The following is a 26,682-nucleotide window of genomic DNA, read 5'->3' on the forward strand; positions in this document are numbered from 1 at the left end:
GAGTTCTCACGGTGAATTTTATTTTGTAAGCAACAATATAAACATGTGAATAAGAACAGGCATCATGTGCAGGGCTGGCCTTTGATCCCGAGTACCCTGAATCTAGCAACCCTTCCAGAGCAGAGGAGGGCAAGCCTTCACCTGCACCTCCAGAGGCTAGCCAACTTGCAGTCCACCCAGACCTTTGTCACGGAAAGACCAATGCTTGAATATTTGCGATTACCAAATGTATGTGCAATCTCGGAATGTACCTCCCACCTTCCCCCCCACCCCGGCCCAGGTAAAAAAGAAAAAAAAAAAATAATCGTACAGCTGCAAACCAGTAAAAAAAATTGCTTCCAGCTTATTGAGACTGAAATGGCCTGTTGGACTATAAACTGAAATATCATTCTAGAGATAACCAACTGGTGGTGACACAAAGTACTGTATTTACAACTCAAAAATATAACTGTTATATACCTTTAATTTATAGCAAATTTAATACATTAGTGTTTACAAAATAAATTCTGGACTCAACTGAAAGAGCGTGCTGCTTCGCAAGTTCTTTTTCCTTCCTCTCACTTCAATCGAAGAGACCAGCAAGCTTACGAGCTTCTTCTGCGATCCACGCACAACTTTTGCTCGTGCCAGATGTTGAAATAACAGAACATTTCCTGCATCCCTAAAGCCTTGTTGCTTGGCACCTTCTGTCACTCAAGCTGTACAGTTCAAACCTTAAGCTGTCCTTTAACAAGTTCCATACGCGTCTCGTGAAAGCTGCTCAGGTACTAACCAGGGCACTGGCTAACGTTACAAACTGAAGAAACATCTTATCCGTAGTACTAGCTCACACAACAGGAAAGAGGAAATATAACTACACATTCAATCTCTTATTTCTAACAGCAAAGCTGCGAACTCCATTGCTTAAAGTAAGATACTTCAGTAAGTGAAACAGTACCATACAGTTCAAGAAACATTTTTTTTAAAAAAACCAAACATTTTAATAGTATAAAAAGTTGTTTACTGGTGTTTCTACTATAAAGCTTTGTTCCACAAATCAAAAGTGATAAAATAATTAGATACGTTTACAGTGATAAGAGACTGCAGTGTAGACATTTGAGCTCACATTTTGCTGACCGTTTCAGTACAACGTAGACGGTGACTGAATCGTTAATACACACCTATGACACAGAGCGAACTGCAGACACGAAGTGCACACCTGAATGTGGAAGTTTACCCACGGGCATGGTAACTTACTTTCTTCAGCCCTCCCTTTCCCTTCCAGAACACGTCATAGGCAAAAATTGTATTCAGAAACTGAGGCATATAACTATTTTGGCCGCAGGGAAGCAACTCGTATTGAGGGAGTTGCGCAGAGGAAAAATGGATGCACACAAACACACGGGTAAATTCCAAAGTTATATGCCAACTACTTCTCCTTAGATAAAAATGACATCTGCAAAAGTGAAAATGTACAAAAAATAAAAACTGTCAAATAAATAAAGAATACAGATGTTAATTAATCACATATATAAAGAAACGTATTGGCATACTGTATGCAGTATACGGTATATTCATAGAATCACGTGGGCTGGACAGCACTTAATAAGGAGTCACATGTTAAAGACGTAACTCCTTGCCTCTCTCCTCCAAAAGATCTTACGGTTTCTGGATATCAAGTGCAACCTTTTACACCGATGCATAAATCCTGCATCATATTTCATCTTTGCCACACCTAGGATGCATTTTTTTTTTTCTCCTAAAAAAGATCCACAGAGAAGTCTAAAAAAGTCATAATGGTCTGAATCACAATTTTTGCAGCCCTGTCCATGCTACTCGGTCTCTCGGGTTTCCTACCAAATGAGTGTTTAGCAGTTGTACAGTATATAAACCCATAGTTTTTCCCAACGGAATGGCAGCCAGTCACATGGACTCTTCCGTACTCCACCTGGCATTTTCTACACTCCTGAACTGTAGGTAGGTATTACGCTGTGAGTGTGTTACACAAAGGCTGCTGAAACCATTGCAAGTGATGTAACAACAGTTAAGTGTCAAGTACGTCCGCTATAATACAGAATCAGGGTCTAGGTCTATCAAATGCTATATCCACATAACATTTTAAACCATGAAATATTTTATGCATTTTTCTTTTTTTCTACAAATATTGTTGCAAACTTGCTGTTAATTGTGTCACGAGGTTCGCATTTCTAATTCTCCAAGGATTTTCAATTCAAACGTTTAACAACCATATGTACGCTAGGTACACTTAAAGTAGACACTGAAATTTCAAGTAAAATGAACTGTAGCCACATCTACTGGACTCAATACACGTCCCGACATCTAGATTTACTTTGATAAGTTATACAAATACATAATACATTCTTAAATAATGAAGACCCACAATATTAATTTGTGAATCCTCCCACGTTATAAAACCACTTTTACAGGAATGTTTATCCACCTGTATTACTGTTTTAGTTTGCAGTGTCTCTTGCTTTCATGTTTCCACAGATTACTGTACCAGTTCTTAGGCTTTGGCTATTGAAATCTCTTATTTGAATGAGGCAACACTGGTTATTAAGGCTGGTTTTTTTTCTCTTGTGAAGTTTCATTCTTTACTATGACACCGTTTTCCAGAGCAGAATGACTATCTTGTGTCTTCAGGTTCTGTTTTTATGACCTTCCTTTCTACATTGTTAAAAGCCGAATGAGGAAAATCCTTTAAAATACCGAGGCCTTCTGCATTAAAAAAAGAAAGAAACAAAGAAAAAAAAAGACGTTAAAACCACTGCTTGGAAACAAATATATTCTGTTCTTAATTCAAGAAAAAGGTCCACGAAGCATATGGATACTAACAGTTGAAGCAATAAATTCTGCCTTCTCCTCCTGGGCTTGAGCCCAGCTGGGTTAAAACCACCTGAGTTACATTGCAGTGATGACAGAGTAATCACCACTGATTTGCTTCAATTCGCTCCGGGATGATGCACTCTTCACTTGCATTTTGAAAGGGAACTGGTAAAAAATCCCCAACTAGAAATTTCACTACGTGAATTATCACCGGGACAAACTGCAAAAAAGGTGAGCTAAGATTGCAATATACCAAAGGGGAAGATGCAAGATTCTGCCCGGTCTTCAAGACAACTGCTTTTCCATCTTTTCTTTCTAATAACCTCTTTTCCATTGCATATTCTAAACTCGGGTAGGATTTTATTATTCCTGAAGTTGCAAAAGTCTCAAGAATTTCTGGCTTTATCTCAGTGTGCCAAGTATTAAACTTTAACCAGCCATACATATTTCACAAAGGAATTCTTGCTGTCTTCTATCAAACTTAGAATGAGTGTCTCCTGATGCCAGCCAGAGGTAAATGACAAGTCTGCCAGTGAGCAGAAGTCAGTGAAAGGGAAACTCAGTTCGAAATACTTACTGCACAATTTTGTTCACGGAACAGAACAGTGCTAGGTCCTTATAAACCAGAATAACAAGGTTTTTTATAAAAAAAAAGCCTGGTTCCTTTATACAGAGTGAAGCCACATTATAATTAAACTGCATTATAACGACAGCACTAGTTCGGTTCAATACTGCTCTCTGAAGACAGACACATGCCAGAACTTGCTTATTGAACCCTAGTTACTGTATCCTTTAAGCTTTCCCCAATTAATATTCAATCTGATTCTAGATTAGCCAGTAACACTCCTCAAAGTTTTGTCTAAAGCCTTGATTTAAAGGTTACACAGGAAGCGTGCCAGGCTGAGCTACTGGCTTCTTCACTCAGAGACATCATGTATCAGTAAGGTTCATCACAGGCTTTTTAAGAAATGGTGGGTAATTTACAATGGACAGGACTAACCCGAGGACTGGGACTTTGCCTCACCACTGGGGTAAAGCCGGATCAAATCACTGCACAGAGGTTTTCCAACATGCTGCTCTCCATCAAGTGAAATGTGCTGCAACTGTCTACTTGGCAGATTTGACATTCGGAGATTCAGCGGTCTTTCACCTGCAAGTTATTCACAGCAAAACATTGATGCATTAAAAGCAAAACAATATAAAAAAAAAAAACAGGTAGAGATTTAAAGACATACTAATTCTATCAGCAAAAGCATATCCTAAATTCCAGCTGCTCAGGAAAGACTTCTGGCAAAACAAGGCTTATGTAAATATGCTGCTTTGCAGACTGTTCCACAGGCACTGCGAGAAAGGGACACAGCCAGATAAAAAAAAAAAAAGTAAAAAATCTCTCTTATTCTGATCAAAAAACCCTTTGAGATCGTAAAAATTCACACTCCCACTGCAGAATGGATAAGTAGTGTAAAAGCAACTTGCACTATCAAGAAGAGCTGAATCCACACACCTAATTCTTCCTGTGTACTTGTGTACTACATTGCTTGACACAAATGACACATTGCTACACACAAATGAAAACCTACATTTTAATGCTTAGTTATATCAATTCCGTTCATTTCTCCCTCCACTGCTTGTCTTCCCCCCTCCTTAAACAAACTAGCTCTTAAAAAACAGATAAAAGAACTTCTGTTTGTATTTCTCATGTTTGTAACATTTTGTCTCATTTCACAACAGTAAAAAAAAGAAAACCCAACAGAAGCAAAACAAACACTCCTAAAATTAATTCAAGCTAAGGAATAGCCAGTTGGTAAATCAAAGAGATAACCACAAAACTGTAAGCTTTTTGAAGAACAACAAGCTACTAAGAACATCATTAGAATCTGCTTAGTTCTAAGTAATTTACATAGCTAGCTCCTCAGGTTTTGTTCTGAGACTGCACAAACAGGTACACAAAAAGGGGTACCAACTACATTACCTGCTTTACTTTCGATTTCCACAGAGCAAGAACACAAACAAAATGCAACATTCTGCGCTATTTTCAAAACTTAGAATAAAGCTAGAGCCAAGTTCTGCCCTCAACAATAGCAGCGCACCCTACCTCTTCCCTCTCACGTTATCCATAGGGAAAGCAGTTTGCCCAGGTGCATTAAGAGTAACCTGACTGTACATCTGATTGCACTATTTAGACTGCAAGCACTCCAGGGCAGAGATCTTGTCTTGTCCATTCAGTGCTCAGTGTTCTACACTAGATAAATAACACCATTGACAAAGGTTGCATAATATCAAATGCATTCGCTAAGCAGCAACGCCATGCCTGGGAGCTACCGTACCTTGTCCGTCAGCATTATCTAATGACATGCCATTGGGGCTGTGCTCTTCTGAGTTTTGTCTGTAACACCCTGTGGAAAGACGTCTCTCTAATGCAGCCTGGTTGCAAAGAAACTCCATCTGTTTTGCCATCACCTTTTCTGACTGCAAATAAAGCAAAAAAAACCAAAACAACCTTCTCTATATATACATACATATAGTGAGTCAAAACACAGGGAAAAAAACAATATCAAATCAAAAAGACTAAAAGCCTAGATATAGGTTTTTGTTGACTCATATGTACAGATGTGTGCTTTACAGTTTCTTCAAAACCATCAAGCAAACAAAATATTTTTGCACCCATGAAGATTTTCATACTGTACATCTGAGTCACTCAAGAATACTTAAAATGCAAGCTGCTGTAGTTCATCCACGCAGAAATGCAACATTAAATTATCTGCTTCAAAAACACACAAAAAACACTTTCTGCACTTTAGGACTGCAGGTTATGTGAAGAGAATATCAAGAAAAGCAAAAAAATAATGTCTTAATTATCCAGTTAGTTCTGTTCAAATACATGTCTTCACAAAGTATTCCAAGAGCAATGGCAACATCTGCTAAAAACTTATGCCAAGATTTCACCAGACATCTTGGAATCTTTATTTTAGGAAACAGCACTACACAAGCTTAAAAATCTGCCATTCTGAACGTGTAGGATGACAGTATGTTTGTGGGGGATAAAGGTGTGAAACGTCTGTCTAGAAGAAGAACAAGACCTATACACCTCTAGAGAGTGAAACTAAACAATGCAGTGCAACGTGGGAGGAAATGGCGTCTTAATGTTTGTCATTGACTTTAATGCCAAGAGAATTCTAACTTTCAATATAATCTTGTTCTTGAGAATGTAAATAAGCATCTTGCAAAACTAAAAAGAAAATCACAAGTCAAGAAAGTTGATTTAGAAAAGCCACAGTGAGCATAAGAACTGAAAGTGTACGAACTTAAACAGCTGCGACTGATAGGAAAAAATTCATTTCTCTTTCTGGTAATGATGGAATTGTTTCAACTAGTACTGAGGCCTATTAATTGCAGAGGACGTAACTTTTCTTGGGAGAGGATGAAAGCCCTGACTTCCCACCAAAGTCTGCTTACTCAGCATAGTTTAACAATTTACAAATGCAATGACAACACAAGAGACCAGCAAAGTCTGAGGTTCTCCAGCACAGCGATGACCCTGGCAGCAGGGTAATGACACGACCAGTATTTACTTACTCTGGCTTAGAGCTCATCAGGTTCTGCAGAAGAACACTGATAGCTCAAGCTTGGTCTTGGGAGGTAGGTGAAAAAAGAAACTATTTTCAAATAGTTTACTTTCAAGTGTGCTTTAACTTTGCTACTCTGTCACTCCTGTTACACCTTTTGAACTGTAAAATAAATTTCTAAAAGAATAAAACATTTCTAAATCACTGTTATTTAACTGGGATAAATTTTAAACTGCAATGACACTTCTCATCACAGAAAAACCTGTAGAGTTGCAGATGCATTTAAGCTTAAAATAAATCTCTAGTTCATTGCTATGTAGCAGCGACCAAAGAAAACTTTAAAGCGTATACAAGATGAAAATAAGCTTGCAAAAATTAAGTTCATTTAATCACTGTGTGACATCAGAACACGTAGCACAATTGCTTTTTGATGTATCACAATGAACAGATTGTATGACTGTACATTACTTTGCAATAGAAGGTAAGAGACAGGGTAACACATCTAGTCTCAGAAAACACGAGTGTAACTCCAAAATGTAATCTTACATGAAAATTCAGTGATTACGTTTGCCCAAACCAGCTATACAAAATAAAACTTGTTACAACTTAGCATAAAATCCCTCCTTGACATCAACCGGCAGTAGGAGATACGTATTTTGCCTCAAGGCTGGGACACAGTACAGAAAAGACAAAGAAATAATCGGAAACCTGTCTTCATTTATAAAAAGCTTTCTGGATACTTGAAAATACTGCACTTCCACCAGGCTAGATGTTATTTAGAAAGGCGATTTCTCCTCTCAGATCCAGAGGCTCACTATTTCCTAAATATATTGGCCTTTCTTCTTACAAGAAACGTCAGAACTGAGGACTCCAAGATCGCCTACTCTATTTCTCAGTAGACTCAGTAACTTGAACTTTCCATTTATAGCTAATAACACAAGTAACACAGCACATACTGTACCAATAGTACCCTACTTGCTCCCAACAGGCAATCACGTATTTTCAAGCTTACTACACTTGATCTTACCTCCTTGGAACTAACAAGGGTAAAGCTGTAGCACTGTATCAGAATAGTTTCTGAAGGTAAACCCAAATTAAGAGTGATGCAATCACAGCTAAGCTAGGTAGCCTTTGAAAATTGACAGTAATTACTTCAGCCATCAAAACAATACCTCCAAATCAACGTACAAAGACATGGCCTCTATTATTCACAGTGTAGTGTAGTTGATTTACCTGGGAATTAAGAGCTGTTGGGTCTTCACTCTTTCCTTTAGCCAAAGCGAGTGGCATTTTGTCTTGCTGATAGAGTGTCTGGACTGTGTCCTGGAAATCAGGATAACCATCCTATTGAGCATAAGAAGAAACCAAACACCAAGAGAGATATATTATTGTTTTTTTCTTTACCCTCTCTGTATACTCAAAAAACCAAAAACACATTCCTGAACTTCTGTGAAAATTCTGGACTGCAATTTACACGTTCATGCTATCCACTTCATTTAAGTTTGCACATAAAACACACACAGCCCCTCTACAACAACTGCTGTATATCTAAAACGGCAAACACAATCACATCTCCTCTCTCACAGTTTCAGGTGAATCCAGACTACTGTTGTCACTGACATTAAACTAGTTTACAGTCAGCCTTGCCAGGCAGATTCAGGCCCGTGGTTTCTGTCACTCATTACAGCAGCTTTAGAGATCCTCAAAAATCAAGTCTATATGTAGTTGAGAATAAGGTACGGCAGCTGGATATACTAACCGTGAGAAACCAAGCAAAGCCTCCCAAAATTCAATGTATTTCACACAGTACCTATGCTAGTATCACAAAATGAAATATCACTATTTTAAAAGCAGGGTGGCAAAGACTTTATATACTATGGGAAATAATGATTCAATAAGTCTTTCAGTCTCAAATGCTTATGACATGCAAATCTCTTTTGCAGCTTGCATATGTAAAGCAAATAAAGTTCCTGTGAAAGCCTGCCAGACTCCATTAAAATAAATTAATCATCGAAGCAAAGGTTCAAGATGAGAAATTTATCCTGCTTGGCATTATAAAAGGAAAGCTCATGTAAAATAGAGGAACACCCAGAAATGTTTACAAAAGCACAGTATAGGTGACTGTTAAAACATGAGAAGCAGCCAGAGATCTTAAGACAGACCCCAAACCTGAAAACAGTGACATCTGTCACTGAGGATCCGTAGACCCAGGCACCAAAAGTACACCAAATGAGGTATATTTTCCTTGTGGATTCTAGAAGCACGTGCATGTAAATAACATTTTCGATAATAGCTGGACAAATTACAACCCAAGAACAAGAAAAGTGATCTTTCAGAAAACCACAGGGGAACGACTTACAAGGTCCATGCCCCTGGCAGGCTGCCCGCAGGGAGATGGTCAGACCCGCGTCAGGTGGCCAGACCCTTAGTGCAACATAATGCCAATAAAGCTATTCTTTGTGCTCAGGAAAAAATATGTCCAAACACTGCATATTACTTTTATCCACCCAACATACTCCCTCAGGGAAAAACACATGCAAAATTTCATAACCAGGTAAATTGCCACAAAACCTCATCCTCTAGAAACAAAGGCTTTGCAGTACACTTCCACAAGCCCTGACCATTTTCATAGTTAGACCTGAATTTGTCTGGAAGACCTGATTATATGTAGGAAGATGAGAAACTGAATACACAAAAACCTATCACTCAGGATTCTATTTTTGCAACATAACAGGTAACACGGCTCTTTACAGCGCATCTCTGATCACTTGCCAATACAAAACCAAAGGCTGTTTCCCAAAAGCGGGGCCAGCTGCCCGCTGCTGCCTCTTGCCTTGACTGTCACCCATCAGTCACACAGACAGCTCTCGATGACGATGCAGCTCTGGATCACCTTCCCCGAGCCCTTCCCCGCTGCCGGCCGTTCTCCTCCCCCCTGCCCCTTCGGTGAGGGCTGAGGAGGAGCCGCTGGGCCAGGCAGGACCAGGTTTGCCCGGCAGCTCCTTCTCCCTCTGCGGTCAGAAGAGCCTGCTGCGTGCAGCGCAGCATTTTTGTTTTGCCACGCTGCTGCTCGGTTGTTTTTCAAGCAGCTTCGTGCAGCAGATGTTCTCAGTCCCACATGTGCTTTTTCGCTCCCTCTAATGACATTTTTCCTAGGCAAACAGTAGCTTCTACTGCTTTTGCTGTTTTTGTGAAAAAACACAAATCCTACACTTGCACTGGTTTTCTTTACAACCCCCTCAGCAATGGTGGAGGTGGGCCTTTTCTCTCCTCTCCCTCCACCTGTACCGGCACCGAGGGAAGACGCTTCCTCCCAGCCTCCACTCAGGCCTCCCTGCCTGTGCCCCCGACTCCCACTGCGCTTTGTGAAACCAGCTTTTGCAAGCTCTCCCCATCCCTCTTGTTCAACTGTCCTTTATACCACAGACGGCAAGAGTATTTTTAAAACTCTCTCTTTGCCGTCTTGGCTGTTCGCAGCGACTCTGAAGGGGAACCTCATCAACCCCAACGCAGCCTCTCCCTCCACGACTTCTGCGTGATATACCTGTGACTTGTTTTGCTTTCTAATTGGTGCCACAACAGCTCATCGCTTTGAGCGATGCCGGTACTGAGTCACGGAAGATGACAAAATAAGGGGTCCCCCCACCCCGCAACACCTAGGCAGGAGGGATCCCTGCTCGGCAGGAGGATAAGCCATTTCCATCCCCATTCTCCTGTGCTGCTCTTTGTCCAGTGCAGATTTAGGAACGATAACCCCTTTTTTATAATCTGCTTCCAAATCCCAATTCACTCCATTCCCTTTTTCACTGCCTCCACGCCTTTAGTCTGTCATTTGCCTGGAATTTTTTCCCTTCTCCGCTCCACACTTCACTCCCACAGCTCGCCCACCCACTCTACGAATAAGAGGGGGAGAGCTCACAGGGGAAGAGAAAGGCTTTTACAGGTAATTTGATGTAATTCATGGCATATTGTTTCTTTGTAATGCTTGTGTGAGTTTCATATTCACGAAGAGGATAAATTTACAATGGTGGCTGTAACCCGGCAATGGTGCAGCTTGCACACACAGCTCTGCTCAGGGATGACCTTCAGAGTCTCTCCGGAGGTTTTTTTAAGTGTTATTACGTATCAGGAAATTAACTCATCCTTTTTTTTTTTTAAGTAATCTTTTACACGATGCACACAGGGTGTGAAGACTTTCCAAATTCAAGCACTAGTATTTTAGACCATGCTTTGCAGAGACATTAATGACTAACGGGTAAAGGAATGGTGAATCAAAATACAGAGTTCAGCCTTAAAACAGAAAGGCAAAATGACCTTTACCAAAAGAAAAAAAAAAAAAAAGGAAAGAAAAACGAAAAAGACAGAGCTAGTTACAACAACAACAAAAAAAATCACCCATGTTCAGATGCTCTGCATGGTATTAGCACGATGGTGAGCTAACAGAGCCACAATTAAGCATTACAACCTTAAAAATAGGAAAAGGAATTCTTATCCGGAACAGAAAAAAAATCTGCAGCATTTGCTACCATTTTCATTTTTACCTCCACCTTTCTAAAAACAAACTTACCACCCCCCCAAAATCCCCAAATGTACTACTAAGACTTTTTTTTTTTTTGCAAAATGCAAGCCCCAAGAACCAAAAACACTACATGTAGAAGTGATGTACTGTGTAGTACAGCATCCTTTTTTAGTATCTTTGAAGAAAAGTCCATGATTTACAGTGTACCTCAGAATTATAATGCACTGAAGTAATGGTTTACTCCTTAGAAGACTCCCAAATTTGTATGGAAAAAGACATTTATGCTGACAACAACACTGTTCATTTCAAAATTAATAATGCTATCAAATGAATTATTTCATTAAGCTATTTTTTTAAATTTCTTATTGTGGAAAAAAGTCATATTTCTGAAATACTAATTTTTACAGTTAGGACATGACATTTTCACAAGCATTTTAAAATATGACTGGTAATTTTAGATAAAAAGAAAACCAAGTGAACATCCGTTCTCAGAATTACTGAACTAAACAGTGCCTACAGAAAGCAGGTCTTCCAGACTCTCAAGATTTCACCACACAGAAAATGAGTGAATGCACATTCCCTAAAGCTGCCCCAATTTCCTGCTCTCCAAAACACGAAGTTTCAGCCTGTATTTTTCAGGATTTTAATTTTACTTCTTCCTTCAATGAAGATCCTGTGGAAAAAAGCACCTCCCTTGTAGTGTGTCATTTTAGATACTTGCTCATCGTCAATTATTACTGAACGAAGGAAAAACTTCCTAATGCTGAAATCTAATATATTAGTCAGTGAACAATTTCAAGCAGAGGAGCGGCAGCTCCCCAACAGCTCTTATAAATTAGGACTACGCTGGACAAAAGAGGGGAGACTCAAGCAACCATCCTGCAACGCGTTGGTCAAGGCAGATAATGGTGAAGGGGGACACAACCATTTAACATAGCTTTTCCCTGCTCTTTTTTGTGGATCGAAGAACCAGAATCGGTCAAAGCAAATCCTTACTGACTTATCACCAAGGCTACCAGTAAAAAGTGCACATGTATGTTTTATTTTATTTATTTTATATTACGTAAACTCAAACTACAACTGTACACAGACTGATGGAACTTAATAAATAAAAAAAATTAAAATAACTCCTCTACAGCTATTCATAAGTGCCTTTTCAAAACTAGTGGCTCACACTGGGGTTTGCTTCACAGGAAAAGCCTTTGTACAGGTAACAAAGTCTCGCACTACCGAAAAAAAATGAAAGCCTTGCATTTAGTGCATCATTTATCACAGAATGAGTTACGTATGAGAAAAGCATTCCAGAATACGTTGCAACTACAGTTAAAGAATATATTACATAGCCGTGTCAAATACAAATCTAGCTCAGGCCTAGCTTACCTTTTAATGCATATTTAACCTACACCTTTTGGAATAAGAAGTACAATAAAAAAACTTCACAACATTAAGGATGAATTAGATACCCACGAAACAGTAACTTGTTTAAAAAATAAATTAAAAAGGAGGATCTGCTATTCCTATATATATAGGTACATACTTAATTTTTTTTTTTTTTTTTTTTTATTAAAAGGCCTCAAATTTACTTTCCAGCAGTGGTAACTGAAGAACGTGTTAGGAGTTTCTTCTTAGGAGAAACTGCTCCTAATAAGAAACTCCCAGCATCTCCCTAAGCAACACCTTGCACAGGTGTATACATTAGCCATGTATACATGTGCTTTTTACAGAAAAATAGTTACAAAACCTGTAAATTAATATCTACAGGCACAACAATTTGTCAGCTTTTAACTTTTCAATGTTATCAGTTTTATAATTTATAGCACAGCCAGAGATGGCTAGTATTCTGCTATCAATCCTTACCCAGAACTCTGGATTCTGGACATGATCAAAAGCAGACTCTAGCAAATTAAGAAAACCCTACCCCACAGTGACTTAAAAGCAGGAGGCCTTACGGAAAGACATGCTACAGCAGTTGAGCTTATTCCACTACAGGAAGTCAGTAAGTCCCACTCCTCTCCCTCCTACTCAAGAGTGCAAAACCCTGACAGTAACTTTACCATGAAGTAAATCCTACTCTTTACCCTTGTTCCTACAGGTTTCTCCATCAAGCAGAAGACATTTGCAGAGACGGTGGTGATGTTCTCCCCCTCTCTCTCTCACACCCATCAACTGTCTGTCAGACGTTTTTTTGACAAATTTCCTTAACACAGATCCCTTCAAAACAAAAGCGAATTTTAGCATGCATAGGTCAAAATACAGAAGTCACGTTACTGTACCTCTATCTTGATTCTCTTTGGTGACAGCTCATCCCTTTCTCCACATTTAGATCTAGAAGAGAAGACACATACACTATCAGTAAACAACACATTAACCCCGACCATCAGAAATAATCATGAAAAACATGATTGAAAAATTAATCAAGCAAGAACAAGTGAGATACACAGAAAAAGCCTTCAATTCACTTGGACTTGGCAGTAAATGTCACTCAAATATAGAGGAATATAAGGGCCTTGTGTCCTTTTCAAAGGTGTCGAGAAACTCATGCACTTTTCTTCCTAACAGAAAGCAAAGCTACCTGAGCACAGAAAGTTACAGAAATGCCTTTGGCATTGCTTACCCAGAACGGATGTGTATTTACATTAATCACTATGGAAGAAAGGGGCGCAAGGGAAAACCATAAAAAGCTCCTAGAAGTGTAAGAAAATGTATTTTGAAAGGATACTGTATTACACATATCAGGGAGTTAACGTTTAAGAACAATATATAGAAAGTATCAAGACTTTCAATCATATGTATTCACTGTAATGTTTTAATTGTCTTTAAAAGCTGTTAAGCCTTCGTCACTTTTTCACAAGGGCAGTTAATTTAACAGAACAGTAACAGCAAAAATTAGGACTAGCTTCAGTTCTTTTAGAGCAAGTTTGTAAGTCACTCCCTATGATCTTGTCTTTTTCATTCTCTGGAAACTAACAAGCCAAATCTGTGTTTGGAAAAAAAAATAATTGATACATCAAGCAACTTTGGCTACTCTGCCTATTTACATTAACTTGAAATACACAAATGCCTTAAATACTTGAAATCGCCAGCCTCTCAGATGTCTCTCAACAAGCACTATCATCACAAAATCTGGAAAACTAGAGAGGAAATAAAAAGGTAATTCAAGACAGCTAAATCTTAGCAGTTTAAAAGCTTCACGACTTAAATGGCATTTTCCTACCCTCCTCAGAAGAGCACTTTGCTAGCTAAAGAGCAAGAAGGAAGCGTCTCTAGTGCTTCAAAAGAAATGCTATCAGACTGATTAGCTCCCTGAAAGTAAACGTCCTTTGAGTTAATTAAAATCTTACTTGGTGGTCCTGTAAGTATACTTGTATGTAACTTCTCGAGAGATTTGCCGAGCTAGAGCGAAGAGTTCATCTCTCCTGGTCAACAACGCGTTATCTTTTACACACAGCTGAGCGGCTGCTTCATTAACTGTTAGCTGCAAATTAAACACAAAAACAGGGATTTATGGTTTTGTATACTTTCACCCGTTGTGCTCATAAAAGTACCTGTTCTTCTGAAATAATAAAAAAATGTCAATGGCAAGTAAAATTACCTATAATTGTATACTAAACCCTGGAGGGTTTCTTCTCTTTTATACCCTTACCAAGACAGGTAAGCCTCTGAGAAAAGATATAAATGTAGTTGGTGCATTTACTGTCCTTTAAAGTAAAACATTATTGTAAGACTGTCTCAATGTGCGCTGCTTGTGCCTTATCCCAGCATTAATTAAATCTCAGTATAAAACAGTAGCTCTGAAGGTTCACAGTGTTTGGCTCCCAAAGCCTGGTTTACAGGGAATACTATTTTTATAAACGCAATATGCCCAGGACTCAGGGGGAAAAAAAAAAAAAAAAACCAACCAAACACAAACCCACAAAAAAACCCTGACAGTGTGGGTACAGATGGCTTTCCCTGGTGAATGCAGCATAAATTCTGTAGAAGGTGATGGTTTAAGAAACGATTAAACTTTTTTTAGCTGTGTTTCTCACCCTCATGTTTGTGAAGACTATCTTCAGACATGAATCAAATGTAACTTGCAACAAGGATGTTTTCCTCAGCCTGCCAGGACACATTTCTAGTGCCTCTGCTGCTGGCAATAGTTTCATAAAGAGGGGAAAAAAAACACTTTAAAGTTAAGGCTCAAAACGGTTTCACAATGCTCTTCAGAAGCCCGTAGGAAGTGGTGATACTGTCATGAATTATACCAGCTTAACAATAGCACTGTCTGAAAAACCTATGGTCAACAGTGTGGACCAACAACAAAAATATTAATGCAATGAGAGACATTGAAACCGAGACGCTGGAGAGAAGATTCCCCGCTCCTTCCACAGTAAGCAGGGGCTGAAGAGACATTTTCACTTCTTCCTCAGCTGAAGAACAGCCAGCATTTGTAATGAGGCGTAACAGCAAGAGGCCAACTGAACACTGCAGGTATTTTTGGTATTTTTCCCAAGTGCCCACAACTCTTCTACTCTTTATTTCTGGAAATTAAGCTGCTTTGAATGGGCTTGGCTTCTCGCAAAGGAGCACAACCTAAGCTTTGCTACTACCGTCAACAGTATGTTCTGTATCCATCTCGGGCTAGTGAATATTACCAAGCAGCTAGGTTTTCAAAGCACAGTCAGCATATTCATGATGGGCCGACATGGCACAAACCTTGATCTGGCAAGTGCAAAAGAACAGCCGTGGTTCAGCACGCGAGGTTATGCGGCTGAGGATGGGCAGGACCACACACGCGTGGCCTCAGACACCAAAAACACTGCTCTTACAAGAAGCACTTTTCATGGAAGTGGATGGAAGGTGAAGCTGAGGACAGACCAGCAGGTCTGCAGTTAAACAGCATCTCTTGGGAGAAGACAAAGAAACTTGCTGCTTTACCCCACTGTCTACCACCCTGCAGAACGTCACCTGTGAATTAAATCACGGAGGCCAGCACCTCACCCAAAACCCAGCACGCTCCGTCCCTGAAGGATGGAGGCTGTCATAAGACATGAACAACAGGCAACCATGCTGTCCTTCGCCACAGTGCTTGATGACATCCAAATTAGAAAAAAAAAAATTATATTTTGCCCAATGCGACACTTGTTCTCCAGGGAGGTTGAAAAACCAACAACATGTATCAGAAGAGCTGAGATTCTCTCAGTGGCCTGTGCCCATGGAGTATTTCTAGTAAAACCTCACACAGACCTGCTGTTCCTAATATTTCACAAGCATTTTTTCCTGTGTTTAGCATAAAAGCCTCTGATCTGAGTACGGCATTTCCTGCAATACCTGAATACTAATCAGAGTGCAAACATGTCTTTAACAGGCAAACTTGGGATGTTGCTTGATCCTTTAGTCTCTATACAGACCAAAAAAAAAAAAAATCTCAGAGAGATCAGATGTACAAGGGTGGAAAGTTTAGGTTTAATCTGTGAAACATCTCTAGGTTACTATGTTCCTACAAAACAATGTACAAAAATAACAGACTATTACCCCTGAGACAGACATTGTAGAACAACTGGTCCTATCTTTTCATAAAAAAACACAGGGAAAAAAGTAGATACAAAAAAAAAAGATTAATACAACACTGATGAGAAGAATTACCATCCCAAGCAGGCATTAAGTTCTGTAACAGTGATAGCTATTACTTTGCTGAGGAGGAATAATATGGCTAATAGTTACAAAATAATTCAAGATGCTTTTTTAATCCCTCAATAAAGTGTTGAAAGGCTGCAAAGAGCTGAAATGACTGAAAATGCTTTGGGTAGTTATAGGCAAATGCTGTTTATCCTAATATATAAGAAAAGCCAAATGTTTGTTTGTTTGTTTTTCCTAGTTTCTTCTTTCAGGTCACATCCAGACTTACTGAATTGAAGTGCATCATGGCTTCCTGCCTTTTTCAGGAGGCATAATACTAGAGATAGAAAGCATTTTGCATGCCTAAAAATAAAGATTCTGTTTGCTGGAAGCCTTAATGACACGGAGCAGCACATAACCATACCGGCTCTACGGAGAAGCACGGGTATATTCCCATCTGATGGGGTTCATAGATTCCCCCACTAAAAAAAACATAATTAAATACCAAGCCTACTGTTTTGGTGAGTCAGCAAAAGAAAAGGAAAAGACCAAGCTAGACAGAATTTACCACTTGCCTTTCTTATTCCTGTTTCTCAGACAATTAAACAGGATTTTTTTCAGTTTTATAGGTACCGAGGCAAGCACTGAAATATTAACACGCAAGTTACAAATCTGACTCAAACATGCCTGGGTCACCAAGTTCAAGGGCATGCCTTGTACTCATCCCTCCTCCAGTCCAACTTTAAACATAAAGCGCCCTCCATGCTTGAAAAGCTGTGTCATATCGAGACAATAGGATGGATTAAGGACGGTACACTTATTAGTTCTGAAACATCTTGGAAAGATTCCGCATCAGATTTTATGCTAGATCAGTGCCCTATGCAAATACTCCTACCAATAGCACAGGCTTCCAAACCAGCTCAGTGTCTACAGCTCTCACTGGTCTCTAATGGCTGCTCAGGCCCTCTGAGACCCTCCAGTGTTCGTACTGAAACAGAGAACATTCTCACTGATTCGCCACCAAATAATTCCATCAAGTTTGAGTTTAATTTGCATGCAGCTCCACTCTGCTAGAGGAGACAGATACCCTGATCTTTACATTAAGAAGCTAACCCCTACTTAAGCTTTTTAAATTCAGTGAAGTTTATTCAGCTGCTCCTTGCCAGCTGCAAGGAGAAACCTTGAACTGCGAGGCAGAATGACAGCCTTGGAATGTAGTAACACGTGCAGAAACACAGTCTCTGGACAAGCAGAAACTTACCTCCCTGGTTGTTTAAGGTCCTTCCTTCTGAGCAGCAAATTGTTTAAGCCATCAAAAACAAAAATCCACTGAAGTTCAGCTTACAAAAGGCAAACTCTGGTTTAGCAGATTTTAAACAAAAAAATGCTCTCATTGCTACTATTTGTATGTTTTCTGCTTTAAAATGAAAACGGAGAGAAAACCGTTCAAGACAAAACTTTGTAAAATCCGGCCTCTTTAAGCAAACAGTAAACCAATTATGAGCAAATTCTTCTTGTTTGCATGAGTGCAGTTCCCATCAAGTTCCGCGAGGCCCCATATGCGTAAGTGAGGCATAAGTCAACCACATACTCCTTTGATCTTGTGCCCTTAATCATAATAGCGATAGAAATATTTCCTAAAGCCAAACCATGCTCTCATTCCATTTTTAAACATGGTTTTACAATGATGTAGTAAAGATCTGTAGTGCAGTACTAAAAAAAATAAAGGCGGCAGAGCAGTCATCCTTTCTTCCAGTTCTTTGCTACACTGCTCCTTCAAACTACCACCCCACTATTCACTCTTCCAGCTTTGTAGAGCTGCTCATGAGGTTACCACACACCTGACAACAGCTGGCCCTGGCACCCACTTCCCATTACACTGCTAGATGCCAAGAAATTGTCCTTTGAGAAGTCTGCCCAGATTTCAGCCTATTTTCTGCAGCCGCTACCCCATATAAGAGACTGCAAAAGCCCTCCATCTCATACGCAACTTGTTCTGTTACGGGAGAGACTTCCGCAAGGTCAGGAGAGTAGGACGAGATCTGTTCTTGCACACTGGATGAATTCATAGATTATAAGTGTTCAACATAAAGCCACAAAGCACATAAGTGAAAGCTGCACAACTAAAACTCTGCAGTACAAATGCGGCTGACTACTGACAAGTTCCCTTGGAAGCGTCTCCCCAGTCTGTAGTAAAAGCCCTAGTGAAGTAACTGCTGGTGGTGTGCAGTTGCCTTATAAATGTAAATACATAAACAAAAATGTAAAGAAACACGCCTTGATTTCTTCTGCCCTTCTGCTCAGAACCATAAAGAGAACCTAGTCTTATGCTATGGATCACACACCTACAAAACTTCTTCTTGAAGCGAAAAAAGGCTAAAGCCAGTACAGTCTTTTTGGCACTCCTGTAATATAAACATTGCCTTTCCTTTTGGGAGCTAAGCCTTACATGCCAAATTTTAAATCCAACTGAAATTTTGCAATCACTGTTAACTGTGAAAATGCTGATGCAGCATTCATATCAACAGCGTTTTGGCACTGCTTTGAATTTTGTTCTCCTCTTGTACTGTACTTTGGCACTAGGGAACTATTCCCCACACAGACACACCTATTGCGTTACAACATACGCAGTGTGAGCCTCAAGAATGCCAGAAGAGAGGCAAAGGAGGCCCGCGTGGACTTTTAAGGACAAGAGGGAACAGATGCTACGCAGGTATTAAAGGACTAACCTTCAAATTACAGCCACCCACCTATACCAGAGAGGGTCCTTTCCCTTCCTCCTCACATAGTCTGCACTTCACTTGACCGGCTTAAGACTACTGTGTCCAAAAAACCCCGCAGGTTGTATAATCAAGCTTCATCCCAATTCACACACACAAAAAAAAAATCCCACCCCACTGGGTTTAGAGACCTCATCAGCAGAATCCTTTTTACCTCGAGGGCACAAGCTACACAGCAGGGTCTGGAGGAGAGGGAAGACAGCAGAGGGCAGTAACCAAGCCAGGTGATCCTGTTACCAGACACAAGCAATTTTAGTTACTAATCTTCCAAACAATCTGACTACTCTCAAAGCTGCAAAGGAGCACCAAGACAGTACCGCTTTAAAAAAGTGCCGAATACCTAAAATCCCAAGGGCCACACTCAGTTCAACACTGGTTTGCTGTTTCAGAACAAAACCGTTTAAACCCTCTGTCTGACAGGCCACACCAGTGACCGAGCAGTCTGATGACGCCAAGTTGAAGTCATCAGCGCACACATGCACGCACCCACCCACCCAGGAAAGGGTACTTCTACTGCACCCAAGATTTCCATCCCAGGGCAGGACTGCCTACAGCGCCTGTAAAACACACAACTCTCGTCACCCGCTGAGAACTGCCCGTACAAGAAGTGTACCCTGTGAACAACATCTCATAAAAGGTGTAGGACTAGGGGAGGAAGCACACTGTCGCTCAAGGTATATTACCTCGTGGAGGGTGAGATGCTTGCCATCCTTTCTTTTCGAGTCAAATCTGCCATATATTGCACTGTACTTCCTGATCTCCTCCTCTTTGTGAGGGTCCTCATCACTCATCTCAAAGATGTGACCAATCATCTTTGCCAGTTTCTTATTTGTTTTCAGTAACTCCTTGACTTCATTGGAGTCACTTTTGGGCAGGGAGGGAACCATACGTTCTACACATTCAGCAACTGACAGAGCAGCAGCGGCATCCAGGGTCTCACTGTTTTCCTTTGGTGAAGCCGGAGAGCCGAGGTCAGCCGGGGAAAGGCTGTGTTCGCTCTCTGTGGTGTGGTGTCCTTGCCAGAGTCTCGGTTCGCTGCCGCTCTGCAGCGATAAGTTCCCCACCACATCGGATTTGCTTGCGCCCACGCTTTGCACGCACGTCGTGGCAGCGCATTTTGGAATCTTCAGGTGAGGCTCTCTGGTGCTACTGTTCCTTTCGTAACTGCTGCAGGATATCCCCAGCCACGCAGGAGACCCTTCCGGCAGCTTATATATTGGAATGCTGCTGACCGGTAAGGAGGTGAGAGGCTGGTTAAAAAGACCAGGGTTTGTGACCCAGTCCCTCAAAGCCTTCTGCAGCCTTCGAACATGAAGGGGCTTGCTAGCCATGCCTACGAGAGCCATTATCTCCAAAAACTCCTCTTCACCTGCTTCACAGAGCTGCTGGACATCATCACCACCCTGCTGAATAAAGGCATCGAAGTAGAATAAGAGATTTGCTTTTTGTAGTATTCGATACAGCTGCAATTCCCCAAGGGTTCTGGGTAGAGCTGACGCCATCACGGATGACAGAACCTGCAAGGAGTAAAAACAGAGAGAAGATGAGCATGAGAACGCCGACATCCAGAGGCATTCCCCCCACCGCCAATCCTTCTGTAAGGCTGTCAACTCAGAGGACAGGATTCCTTTCTCTCATTATAACAGCACGTATGGAAATGAAAAAAGGGGCAATAGCTCTGGTTTTTTACTAGTTAACTTAATGGAAACATTTGTGAAAAAACAAATCAGCAGATAGTTGCGATGCACCTACAAAAAAGATGATTCAAACATGAAGCCAGCTTGTTTTCAGCATTCCCACTTCATGTTTGTTCCCAAGAATGTCATTCAATATTGCTCACTGCTTCTACTTGACTCTCTTTTATGTCTTCAGATCAAAATGATCACAAAACACTCCTAAGAATTACTGAATACGTGATCCCCTGAAGAAAAAAAGCTCATCAGTTTCGATTTTCCTTAATTCCAAATCGTTTCCCCCATAGCGGTGTGGAGGGCTGTAAAAGGAAAGCAAGGAAAAGTGCTTCACAGAACCCCAGAGGATTAATGAAGCTGGATCAGCAAAATGGTGTTTCAGAACCAAGTACTTCTACAGTTTCCCCCCATTTCACAGAAAAAGGATCTAGTGTCTCTGCTGATCTTAATTATGGCAGCAACATCCACAGACAAAGCAAAAATACTGATGGATTCCAACACATATAGTTTAAAAACATTACTCTGAATTCACCTGCCTGCTGCATTTGCTAACAGGCCTGCGTGTCATTGATACTTACGCCATGAAATACTATTCAGCAATGCAGCAATTGCGCTGTAAGGGCTCCCAACAGACAAACTGCAGCAGTATTCTACCCTTATGGCTGCAGAAAAAACATTTGCACGAGTTTCAACTTCATAAAACCCGTTATCCCCAGTTAGCCTGCAAATAATAAACTCTTCAGAGAATTCTAAGATCACACATACCTCTTCACTCTACGATGGCTTTCACAACTACAAGCGAGTAATTTCCAGTATTACGCTAAACCACCAATCAATAAGGTCTAAAGCATGTAATTTACGGTTGGTTGGGAAAGCAACAGAACTAAAACATGGAGCTGGTCTGCTAACATTACTCTAGCTCTACCATCACATTGTACTTTAAAAAACGCGCAGTAGAAACCTAAAAATCAGCACTTACAGAACGATTTGCACACATTGAGGGGAAACTATTTTAATAACGTGCAACCCCCCTCCCCCCAAAACTCCAATGCAAGAATGTATGTATGCTTAGGGGCATTGGGAGACTGATAATCAAAAGAAAACTAAAGCAGAAACTATTTTTACAATTTGCACTTTGGCTTTTTTTTTTTTTTTTTTTTTATAATATGCGCTTTTTCTTCAGCGATTCAAAATAAATGTACAGGTGTAACAAACAGAACTCAACTTCTGTTCAGGGGGCATCTGAAAGATCAGGCTTTTGCTAAAAAACTTTGATTAAACTCTACTAGAGAAAAATAAAATTAGGAGGCCACCCTTACAAAAATAAGTGCAACAGGAACAGAATACCTACAGCCGGTCTCTTCAGGAAGAAAAGCCCCGGAAAAAAAACACCACAAAAAGTACAAAAAACCCCAAACCACCAGCTGCACGTATCATTCTTTGTACACTGGTATTTGTAAAACAGAACGGACAGCAAAAGCCGTTTAGATCTCAGCAGCCACCTCAAGGAGCGGCTGGTGAGCTCAAGAGCTAATAAACTGCACACTTCGGAACTCAGGGTCAAACTGGAAACATTTAAGAGCTATTTATTTTAGAAATACATTTTAGCTTTCAAAAATAATAGTTGCAAAAAAACAATTAATTACTATCTACACTCAAAGATGTGGAAATGAAAGGAAAATGAGGAAAATCACTCACTTAAGGTAATCCTGAAAACAGGACATAATTCAGTATTTTAAAAACTGTCATTACTTCACAGACGTTCTTAGAAAAATCCTCCCATTCCATACAAACTTTGACAAGACAAACAAAACTCACAGCTTATGGTTTAGTGGCATTTCAGTAAACTGTTCCTACCCTCCCATTTCAAATGATGCTGACTTTCTACCATCAATACCACAAATTAACTTACATAACTGTTAGAAGAATACCCGTTTGCTCCGAGAGTCATCCATCTTGGCACAAAATCTACATAAATCTACATAAATGGACTTTGTGCAGAGAGCTAAATTGAATCCAGGGAGGATGGTGGCAGCGAAATTACACACAGCCCAAGAGCTGCAGGCAAGGCATGGAGCTCATTTTTCCAGCCCACAGGCTGGAAGAGCAGCAACAGTCCATGAGCAGCCTTTACCTAGAGGCTTCTAATCAACAAATCTCCTCATGACAGATAAAACTGGATTAATATGTACTATGGAGGCGTCAGTAGCGAGTCCACAGTTCAGACTGCGTTGAGATTTGCATTTAAAGCAAGACTGAAACCCCTTTGTTTTGTACTTTAAAGACAAATTCTGTTTTCCAAATTTAGTACAGCAACTCCTGAGAGGGCCACGCGAATTTTCCATTTAAGATTGCCACCAATTTCTGCATTACATTTCCAAACACTTCTCCTTTTGACCTCTTTTCTCCTCTCGTTAGACCGAGTTTGTTCCGCACTCACCTCAACAACATCCCAAGTATTTCTAAACTTTTACAAGGGGAAGGCTACCTCCCCTCCCCGAGACAGCCTCGCCACGCCACCAGCTATGTTGCTTTTCCAGACACTACCAGCCCACTCCACTGGTTCGGCTCAGCTCACAGCCCACAAAGCCGGGACAGCAGGTAAGCTAGTCAACCTGGAGGAGTAAGATGAGGCTTAAGAGGAGGACAAGCAACAAACAAGGCTTGCTGAGAAAGCAGCGCAGCACTGCCAGAATGAGAAGAGACCGTTAACCCAAAGGACACATGGCATTGCTGTTGCTGCCTAGCTTTGCTTACCTATCCAGCTACGGCAAAGCCGTGCTAAGCACACCCACTCAAGTCTCAGCACCACACATCTTTCAGGTGACCTTTAAATTGCATCTAAGAGACATAAAGTACTGCTTTCCATCACTGCTGTTCTCATTTAGTGCAGCTGGGGCCGTACTTTTGGGGCAACGGGTGAGCACGAGAAGTAATTACGCAACAAGAAGACGCGGGGCAAGCTCACAGCCAGGAGACTTGAGTATGCTCCTCACCAGAGAGAGCACCTCGGGTAAAATGCTGGGGCACCGCGTGTGTTCCCCCTCTTCTACAGCCTGCTCAGTGAGCTTTAGGCTTTCTGATCTGTGATCCCAAACAAACCCGGTTCAGGAGCAACAGCCTGGTAACGTCCTCTGGCAAACCCTAAGAAGCTCACCAGAATGATCTGCTGCCTTAGGAGCAAGCAAGTAGATCTTCTAAGGTACGGCCAGCTGCAAACCCTTTTATGGCAAAAGGCAGGCATGTGAAGCTGGCATGGGAAGGTCTGCAGCAATAAATGAACACAGCGATGGCAGTTGAGCTGCTGCTTCTCCCCTTTCTTTGCTCATCGTCCATACCCGTAAGGAGTGTGGGAACACAAAGGGAAAAGCAGCTGTCTTTCACATTTTACACATATAGAATGAACAAAGAAGCTAGGAAATTCCCCGCCACAGACAAAAGCTGTTTAAAATACATGCAAGGTTGCATGCTGTTATGGCCACAGAAGAACCCGGCAATCACAAGTTAGATTTTTCACTCAGCCTTTGCAACCCACAGCCACGCGTTCTCATCTTCCACATTACCTCATCCACATCCACAGCCTCCCACCCCACACGCCATGCCCTCCTCTCCAAACGCGGGATGTCACCTTAATTCTGACCACAAACATAACTCCTGGAAAAAAGCAAAACAACAACCACAAAGACACCACAGAGCACTACCAAGTATTTGTAAACAATCAGTGCAGGAATCGCAACCTATTCCTGCAACTGGCTCCCTCTATCAAGACAACCAGCGGCGGCAGCAGCCCAGCTCAACATCTTTAAGCAGGGGAAAACAAACGTTTCTCCCCATTCTGCCTGGTCCGAGTTCGGAGCGGCACGTTTCCCGGAGGTGGCAGGAAGATACACGGCTGCAGCGAGCAGGTGGTGGGCGTGGGTGAGGGATTGGGAGAAGGAAAACGCGGGAGTTGGGGGATGTAAGCGCGGGGCAACGACTTCGCTAGCAGTTTTCCTGCTTTTTAAGGCTGCACTAGAAGTAAGAGCAATTGAGCAACCCTAAACCGGTTTTTAGAGATTTTTATTTCAGGTGAATTATATTTGAGCTGTCACCAATTAAATTAGGAATACGCACAAGGAGAAAGTGCGAAACATCACATTCCTGTATTTTAGGAAAAAGTGATTATTTCATAATATATCTTGATCACTTTGGGCGTTTTGAAAAGTCTCTGAAGACAAACCGGATTTGGATTTGAGAGCTTGGCTGCTTTGCATATTCATTACATTTTTGCAGCGTTTCCAAAGGACTTTTAGCAGGAGAAGAAAATTACATGTAGCTGCAGAAGCGAGACTTCACAAATTAAAAACTCTTGTCTAGCTCCGAGATGTGCCAAAATACAATCTATTAAGTGAGCTTCGCATTCAAATACAGATGCATATCTCACCTCAACTAATAAGAAACTTGAAACGTGCAAAAAAAACCCCCACAAACCCGTGTAAGGGCTGGAAAAAAAAAAAAAAAAAAAAAAGAAAAAAGAGCCCAAATACTTCACGACTCCCACCCGATCGGTGCGAGCGTCCCACCCGAGCGCGGCCCGGGGAGGGTTACCTACCGCCCGGCATGCCCGCCGCCACACGGCCGCCGCCGGCCCCGGGCAGGCCGCGGAAGAGAGCCGACGCGGGGGCGGGGGGGCAGCCGCCAAGCCCGCTGACAGGAACACCCCCGAGCTGGGGCCCCGAAGCTTCCCCGGCGGCCGCTCCTCCGTAACGGCTACACGGGTTCCCGGGCGGCGGACAGGCGGGGCGGCCTCCCCCCGGCCCGGCCCGGCCGGCGGCGCCTGGAGCCAGCGGCCCCGGACAGCCCTCACGTCCCGCCAACGGCCGCGGGGCGGAAGGAGGGGGTGAACCACTGCGCTGGGGGGGAGGCCGCGGAGGGGCACCGCACTGCAAAGCCGGGGGATGGAGGGGGGGCGGCCGGTACCACAGCGCCGCTCCCCCGCTCCCGCCCCGGTACCCCTGCGCTGGGCCGGCAGCCCGCCGGCGGGGCGCCGCCCCCGCCCGCTCCCGTCCCGTCCCGCCCGTCCCGTCCCGTCCCTCCCCGCCGCCCCCGCACCGCAGCAGCGGAGACGGCAGGGACGTTGCTGTACTTTCCGCCCCCCGCGCCCCCCCCGCGCCGGATTTCTCCGGGAATCACCCACGCACCCCCCGCCCGCTCCTTCCGGCCGTCCCCCCCGGGGCCGGCCCCGGGCTGCCCCAGCCCCCGCGGCCCCGTCCCGTCCCGCACGTACTCTGCAGTAGGCTGCCGTCGCCACCGGCCGCCCGGGGCTTCCCTCGATGCCGTCCCGGCTCCGCAGACTCAGCCCCGCCGAAGTTCCTGCCAGCGCCCCCCCCGCCTGCGCGCCGCCGGCCCAGGCTCCTCCTTTCCCATCGACGGGGCGGGTGGGCGAGCCGGTCCCCGCCACCGCCTCGCTGCTGCCGCCGAGGCGGGGGGCGAGGAGCGGGGGGGTGGGGGAGGCCAGGCGGGCCACCCCGCGCAGCTCGCCTCGTCGCGGCCGCGCCTGCCGTGCGCGGAGGCCGAGCGGGCGGGCGGGGGAGCGGGAGGGAGCGGCCTAGCGCCGCCCCCGCCCCCCCACCCCCCCGGTGCCCCGTCCCCGCCGCCGGCCCCCGCCCCGCGCACACACCGCCCCCTCCCGCGCGGTCACATGGGGAGATCCCGCGCGCGCT

At 42.7% G+C, this 26,682-nt stretch overlaps 1 protein-coding gene across 2 annotated transcripts; it reads right to left on the bottom strand.

The window, feature by feature from the left end:
• On the bottom strand, positions 1-26,682 carry NAB1 (NGFI-A binding protein 1). Of its 2 annotated transcripts, none has more exons than XM_063341705.1 (8): positions 26,247-26,682; positions 19,973-20,806; positions 14,253-14,386; positions 13,185-13,236; positions 7,626-7,736; positions 5,154-5,295; positions 3,827-3,976; positions 1-2,718 (listed from the first exon to the last, which is right to left on the bottom strand). In XM_063341705.1, exons 2-8 carry the CDS (start codon positions 20,789-20,791, stop codon positions 2,627-2,629), a joined length of 1,500 nt encoding a protein of 499 aa, XP_063197775.1. In that variant the 5' UTR covers positions 20,792-20,806; positions 26,247-26,682; the 3' UTR covers positions 1-2,626. The 2 variants fall into 2 exon arrangements, with proteins under 2 accessions (XP_063197775.1, XP_063197776.1); XM_063341706.1 differs by lacking the exon at positions 26,247-26,682 and adding an exon at positions 25,572-25,960.

Source organism: Chroicocephalus ridibundus, chromosome 7 (assembly GCF_963924245.1).
Source record: "Chroicocephalus ridibundus chromosome 7, bChrRid1.1, whole genome shotgun sequence".
Lineage (NCBI taxonomy): Eukaryota > Metazoa > Chordata > Aves > Charadriiformes > Laridae > Chroicocephalus > Chroicocephalus ridibundus.

Bases quoted from the DNA above. Each gene is read 5' to 3' on its own strand.
- NAB1 (XM_063341705.1), bottom strand. From the start codon at position 20,791: ATGGCGTCAGCTCTACCCAGAACCCTTGGGGAATTGCAGCTGTATCGA. The intron at 14,387-19,972 runs GTAATATACCTT...TTTAATTTGCAG, and splicing joins AGCATCTCACCCTCCACGAG to CTAACAGTTAATGAAGCAGC. The intron at 7,737-13,184 runs GTACAGTAACGT...TATGCTCAATAG, and splicing joins CAAAGAGAATCAAGATAGAG to GATGGTTATCCTGATTTCCA.